This window comes from Lutzomyia longipalpis, chromosome 2, assembly GCF_024334085.1.
Source record: "Lutzomyia longipalpis isolate SR_M1_2022 chromosome 2, ASM2433408v1".
In the NCBI taxonomy this organism is placed as follows: domain Eukaryota; kingdom Metazoa; phylum Arthropoda; class Insecta; order Diptera; family Psychodidae; genus Lutzomyia; species Lutzomyia longipalpis.
This window is the reverse complement of record NC_074708.1, coordinates 30,092,533-30,099,387: the sequence shown is the minus strand read 5'-3', so window position 1 is coordinate 30,099,387 and position 6,855 is coordinate 30,092,533. Positions and strand designations below refer to the sequence as shown.

At 36.6% G+C, this 6,855-nt stretch overlaps 2 protein-coding genes across 3 annotated transcripts in view; one reads left to right on the top strand and one right to left on the bottom strand.

The window, feature by feature from the left end:
- LOC129791251 (myelin expression factor 2-like) overlaps window positions 1-2,185 on the bottom strand; it is a 2,776-nt gene extending 591 nt beyond the window's left edge. The window contains exons 1-3 of the mRNA XM_055829318.1: window positions 1,381-2,185; window positions 988-1,114; window positions 4-464 (exon numbers count right to left, since the gene is read on the bottom strand). Of these exons, the coding sequence (XP_055685293.1) occupies window positions 4-464; window positions 988-1,114; window positions 1,381-1,883 (1,091 nt within the window). The 5' untranslated portion in view covers window positions 1,884-2,185. The remainder of the gene's footprint in view (window positions 1-3; window positions 465-987; window positions 1,115-1,380) is intronic.
- A 98-nt stretch (window positions 2,186-2,283) lies between these two features.
- LOC129790082 (cyclin-Y-like protein 1) lies at window positions 2,284-6,060 on the top strand. Of its 2 annotated transcripts, XM_055827296.1 has the most exons (4): window positions 2,284-2,461; window positions 2,869-3,300; window positions 3,373-4,155; window positions 5,278-6,060. In XM_055827296.1, exons 2-3 carry the CDS (start codon window positions 3,037-3,039, stop codon window positions 4,135-4,137), a joined length of 1,029 nt encoding a protein of 342 aa, XP_055683271.1. In that variant the 5' UTR covers window positions 2,284-2,461; window positions 2,869-3,036; the 3' UTR covers window positions 4,138-4,155; window positions 5,278-6,060. The 2 variants fall into 2 exon arrangements, with proteins under 2 accessions (XP_055683271.1, XP_055683272.1); XM_055827297.1 differs by having other exon boundaries at window positions 2,323-2,461; window positions 3,373-6,060.
- Window positions 6,061-6,855: the final 795 nt, after the last annotated feature.

Sequence of the window (6,855 nt, the reverse complement as noted above, 5' to 3'; positions counted from 1 at the left end):
AACAGATAACTCAACATTCGAGTTGAAACTACTGAAATTATTACTAGACACAGGAACCTGTACGAAGGCCCATTGAGACTATTTGGCGGTGTAACGGGTACCGAAAGATTATTTTGTTGCAACTGATTCTGCTCCTGCTGCAAACTTGGAAAATTCCTCGCAACATCCCGCAGTGGTTCCCCATTGAAACCCAAACCAATCCCAAGACCCTCGAGACCTTCGGGCAATTTGATAGTCTCATTCTTATCCGGTATACGATCCAAGCGAACAGTCATCTTACGACCATACAACATCTGGTGATCCAACATGGAAATAGCCTGGACCGCTTCAACAGGATGATCGTATTCGACAACAGCAAAACCACGACTGTTACCATCTTCATCTTTTGACAAATCAACACTTACAACGCGACCAGCGAGCTTGAACACCTGCTCCAATTTCTTCCCGTCAACCTTGTCGTCCAACTGCAAAAGAAAAGATGGAAAAAGAGCAAAATACAAAATAGTAGCGAAAGGTTGTCTTTTTCTATCTTTCTGTATGATACTGCTAAATATTCAAAGTCTCATGTAAGGAAATTGCATAAGCATCAAATCTCTATTATTACGGAAATTAATTCCTGGCTTTGTAGTCTGGATTCAGAGAATTGATATGTTAAAACACACTAAACTAAACATTTAAAAAACATCTAACACCAATTTTTTAATCAACTGTTGTCAAACAGGATATTGTCATTCAAAACTCTCAATCCTATCGAGAACTGAAAGCATCCAAATTAAAAATAAATAATTCCGCCATTCTGTAGCCCTGAAATAATTTTATGAAAGAAAACTGCAATATCTCGGAAAAAAGCAGCAGATTTTGAGACTTTAATGAAATTAAACAATTCCAGTGGACGAGACAAACAAATCCACTAAAAATCTCAAACGCCAGATTTTTTAAAACCACTAAAAGACAGCGTGGAAGAAAATATAGACGAATAATACTCACATTGGTAACAAAGACTTTAGTATGGAGAGGTCCAAATATTCCCAAACCTTCCAAGAAAGACGTGCTCAATCCATACGTGTTGTAGGACCCGTCGTAATTGTTGCCGTGGCTGCTACTGTGACGAGGTCTAGATTTTGGACAAAGAGCCGTTCATCAGTGATTTACAAAAAGATTTGATCAAGTTGAAATGGGAGGATTTAGGTATGATTTGCACATACGGATCATTTCTTTTTTTTTACATAAAAAAGATTAAAAACATCCAGTTAACACCAACAAGATGGAGTTTTCTGGTCAGCAGAAGTTCAACAATCCCATAGAAGAGAGCACCACGAGAAGCAGGCAATTTTCAAGGGGGAAAAGTGTAAAGTGTGATTTTTCATTTCATCAAATTACCTGTCATTGTCACGATCTCGATGATGATCGTTTCCGCCACCATCTCCGCCTCTTGCGGTGCCGCTTTTGCTGACACTACCACCCGGACGAACGACCCGCCCATACTCATCACGCTCATCCCCGTAGTCCTCCTTGACTATCAAGTGCCTACCGCTAATCTCATACTGATTGAGCTTCTTTAGAGCCTTGGACACACAGTCGTTAGTCTTGAATTCCACGATACCGCACCCACGCGGCTTACTATTCTCATCATTAAAAAGCTCAACGAAATTCACATCCCCCACAATGTCTTGGCAGAGATCCCTAAGATCCTGCCAGCGATACTCGTACGGAATGTTGGACACATAAATGCGATTAGATTCACTTCTGCGCTCACGACTCCGGTCCCGGTCATTGGCATCGCCCCCGGAATTTGCATCCGAAAAGCGACTTTGACGCCGGCTGCGATCTCTATCGCGCTCACGATCCTGAGGGGACATCTGCGAATCCTTCCGTTCAGTCATTATTCAATTTCTTCAATTTTCACAAAAAGTGGAAAGTTTTTTTTTTGCAAATATCAAGGACAGTCCCAATAGATACGAACAATCCCTTTATGCAGACCTTAATACCGGATGTGTAGAGAACTTTGAGTGGATGAAAATGCACTTTTTCCAGAATTTTTTTTACAGTTTTAGTTTGGTTGATTTAAATAAATAATAAATTAATTAATAATAAAAATTGTTTGCGTGTCACTTTTTTTGCTTTCGGCTGCACATCCCAGCTGACTGACCCGGACTGACCAACCTGCTGAATGCTGATATGCGTTATCGAACGAATGCATTTTTATCATTTTTTGAAGGTAGAGAAATTCCGAAAACTGTTTGTGGCCGAAACGAAATGACGTCCGGCCCGGATAAAATGAATAAGAAGAAGAGAAATTCGAATGACTTTTCCGAAATCTTCGAAATAATTCGAAATGTCAAAAAATCAAGAGATAAAATAAAAATAATAGAGGAGTGAAGAAATTTGTCAACTTTTCTCTGTGAAAATCCATTTCCAATCTGGAAAACTTCTATCTATGCGAATATTTATCTTACAAATGGTAAGTTTTTAACTGATTATTCATAAAATATTTTATGTGGGTGGGCTAAAAGAGAGGATGAAGAGCAGACGGAACCCGGCTTAGGCGTAGTCCGGGCAAAAAAGGCTTAAAAAAAATCTGGGAAAAATGAGAAAAAAATACACAATTTTGGATAGATAAAAAATACCGACAGAGATTGTGCTGGATGAAAGAGGAGGCAATTTGGCTGTGGACTAATATTTGCATGCGTTGCATACTGATTTGGTAAGCAAACAGAGAGAGTTGCGGAAGCTGGGTGGGTGGACTACAACAGCGGATGATCTCAATGGGGAGTTTGGGTTCTGGGAAAGTAAATGAAGTTACAAGAGATCGCAGATAAGACACCTTATCTGATTCGCAAACTAATCCTCGCCTGTTTGCCATTCCAGCTGTGACTTCTGTGGTAAGCACAGTGTGTGAAGTGAATGCGAATCATCTCGCGCCATGAATTGAGTGCCAAAAAGGGAAAGTGAAGGAAATCAAGTGCAGGAAGTCCAAAAGGTGGGGGTCGGAAGTGTGTGGAGTGAGTAGTGATTTGTGTGAGCACTCGTGATAAGATGGGGAATAAGAATTCGTGCTGCAGCTACGCTAGTCCAACGCCCGCAAGAAAGACACAGGCTGATCCGGAGACGCCACAATTTGACTGCAATATCCCAAACAGCGAACCCAATCTGCCCCATATCTCAGAGCGGGAAACAGGAGATGGGGATGTGGATCCCTCGGTGGATCCATCGGCAGCCACAATGTTTCTTGAACGATCGAAACAGTGCCTGGAAAATGGGATCACACGCAAAAAGTCTCAACATCAAATTGCTCCACAGGTACTGCTGAATTTTCTTTCTTTTTATTTCCGGAACAGTTTTTGCTAACTCAATTTTTGTTCTCATTTGTAGACTGGAGGATTAAAAAAAAGTAGCTCGTGTTCCACGATCTACCTCGACGACAGTACAGTATCGCAGCCAAATCTCAAGAATACTGTAAAGTGCGTCTCCCTTGCGATTTACTATCACATTAAGAATAGGCAGTCGGAGAGACGACTGGATATTTTCGATGAAAGACTACATCCATTGACGAGAGATCCCGTATCAGAGAATTATGATATGCACATACCCGAACACCGTCAGATATATAAATTTGTACGGACACTTTTTAATGCTGCTCAACTTACAGCAGAGTGTGCCATCATCACGTTGGTGTACTTGGAGCGCCTCCTCACGTACGCTGAACTCGACATTGCTCCGTGCAATTGGAAACGAATAGTCCTGGGAGCGATAATGCTCGCGAGTAAAGTGTGGGACGATCAGGCGGTGTGGAATGTAGACTACTGCCAAATTCTCAAAGATATTACAGTGGAGGACATGAATGAACTTGAGCGTGAATTTTTAGAGCTTCTTCAGTTCAACATTAACGTCCCATCGTCTGTGTACGCCAAGTACTACTTTGACTTGCGAACACTGGCTGAGGCGAATGACTTATCCTTCCCCTCTGAACCGCTCTCAAAGGAACGTGCCCAGAAGCTCGAAGCAATGTCCCGCGTGATGCAGGACAAAGTAACTGCGGAGGCCCTCAAGAATGGCATAAAGAAGTGGTCATCAATGGATAACATTAACAGTCAAGGACAAGGTGGAGCACGCCGGAGTGTTGCGATTCTGTCGTGATTCCTCAATGTAACCCAGGTACAGCCTTTTTTCATGCATTCTCTGGCAATTGCCTTACTTACGAGCGCAAAATAGAGGATGCTAAAGTGAAAGAGAGAGAGAAAAAAACTTAACGTGATTATGATTCATTGATACCGTAAAAAAAGAAATCTTCTTATACTATATTTAATAGATTTATCACAATTGCATTAGCATTCCTCGAAGTTTGATATTAAAAAAAAAAGGAAAAGTTTAAAGCAGCAGAACATTTTTTGTAGAATGTGCCGACAGATGGATGCATAAAATTGTTCAGCAACATTTTTTCTGCTACAAAAGATGGTTTTTGCAATAAAAAAAACAAATTTGAATTTTTATTGCTTGCCCTGCGCGAAAGGCAAACGTTGCTGTGGGAATTTTATCGCGGTCTCTTTTGTCTGCGAACGCCTCAAAAGGAAAGTTTAACTGCAAATTTTTTTGTTCAATTCTTATAAAACATTTTGTTTACTGCGTTGACTGCATATGGTGTTCAAGTGCTTATTCAGAAGAGGTACAATTTTGTTCGGTAAATACTTTACCATCGTCTTTAATTCCGCAAGTTCAAATATTTTTTTCGAATTTACCTAAAAGTACTTTTTTTTTAAAAATAAGCTTGACTTTCTTGTTTTAAGTGAAGTCTTTTTTCCGATTTATGAAAACTTTGAATGAATAGGAATTTATATCTCCGTATTTCTTAGAAAATTAATAATGATTAAATTTCATTGCAGAGAAGAAAATCAATCATTTTCTAGTGAAAGAAATAATTTTAAGAAAAATTTTGAGATTGCCTTTTTATGATAATATTTTTATCATTTTAGGAAGTGAATCATATAGTCAGAAACTTTTTTTTTATTTTTCAATGGTTTATGTGAATCAAAGTCTTATCAAATCTCTCAAGAATGTACTGAAAAGTTTAAATCTAATGTGGAACTTTACGTTCATTATGGTTCATTTTTTAAACCCACAGACAATGTGCATTTTATCGCGCATAGATTTTGCTGCTATTTATGATGTATCATTAAAAAATGGTGATGCTGTCCAATTTCTAAAAATATTGTCTTTGCATTAACATATGCCTAAAAAAGGGATCCCATGCATAAATCTTTTTCCCGTTTTGCATTTCAGAAATATAAAGAAAAAAAACTTGATTGTTTTTCGCAAAACTTCGAGAAAGTCCATAAATCAATATGCATATACGAAGGAGCACGATCGGCTAATTGAAGGATAAAGAAAAAAAAAAGAAGAATAAATCTATAAGTACCAAAGTAACACTAGTGAATTACATGTGTATTGATTATATGATGGAGAAGGATGGAGAATCTTTAAAAAGAATTTTGCATGTAAAATTTTTTCAATTTTTATATTGAGAGAGAATTAAGGAAAAAAAAGTGAGATAAAAAATATTATATAAATGTGAAGGATTTTGTGGTGGGAGAAAGAAGATGGAAGGAAACGACGAATGAATCAAAATTCATAAATTGGACTATATGCATGTCCAGGAAAAAGACATGAGACTGCTTGGAAAGTGTCAATTTGAAAATGAATTATTGTTTTGCATAAAAAAAGGAAAATACCCCCAAGTGTCATTTTGTCTCATATTTTTGTAAAGTTTTCATTTTCTCTGTTTAATTCCGTTAAGACGGATTAAAAGATCATTTAATGACACATATTTAAATTATTTTGTATAATCATTTCTTTCCATTGAAATAAAAAAAACAATGATTGTAATATTTGTAGTTAGTTTTGTGAAAGGATAAGCAAGATGGAAAAAAAATACAAGAAAGCATAAAATGAAATAGAAATTAGTCTAGGATGATATAGGATTTAAAATAATTTCACATCTTCCACAACAGAAGGATACAGATTACAAGAGGAAAAAAATAAAGAGATAAATGAATGAAAATACAAGCAAGGCTTTTCTTTTATTTTTTTTAAACTACAACGGGACCAAATTGGGAAAAATTCTTCCTCTAGCGTAAGACGCGAAATATTAAAATTTAAAATATAACATTCTTAAGAAGTTTTGTACTATTTTTTCGCATTTTTGAAAAGCATGCAAAATAGCCACGTTGTTTTCAAAATGAACCATCATCGGTAATAAAATATTATCAAATCAGAGTGTATTTATTACAATTTTATTGACTTCCCATAAACACACTGCTTAAATAATCGCATTTCTTATGATAATTTTATCTCTTATTGCCAATTTTATTGCTGTGCTTTCAGCAAACTTCCTAAATAAAATACGAAATCATTCATGAAAATATGTCACACAGAGTGTTGGATTTTTTTTTGTGTGCAACCAGCGATTATATACTGCAACTGATTTACTTTGGACTATCTCCCCGTAGAAGATTGTAAAATACTAATCTCATTTACAAAATAAATTCACTGAACTTTATGTAAACACAGTGTGAAATTTATTTATAAAGATTAAAACTCTGATAAGACTTTAAAAATTGTTATTCCCGAATTCTCATAAAATAAAGTAAAATTTCTTGTTGTTTAAACTGTGGGGGGGGGAGTAAAAAGTATTTGACCTTGATTTATTCCACACATACGGAATGTTTTTAGGCACGTTTCAAGGTTTAACTGATAAGAAATAGAATATAGTGTTTATTGCCCTCTTGTTCACAAATATGTACATTATGGCAATTAGCAAAACTATCAAGAATCATGAGATTACCAAAATACAGATACAAC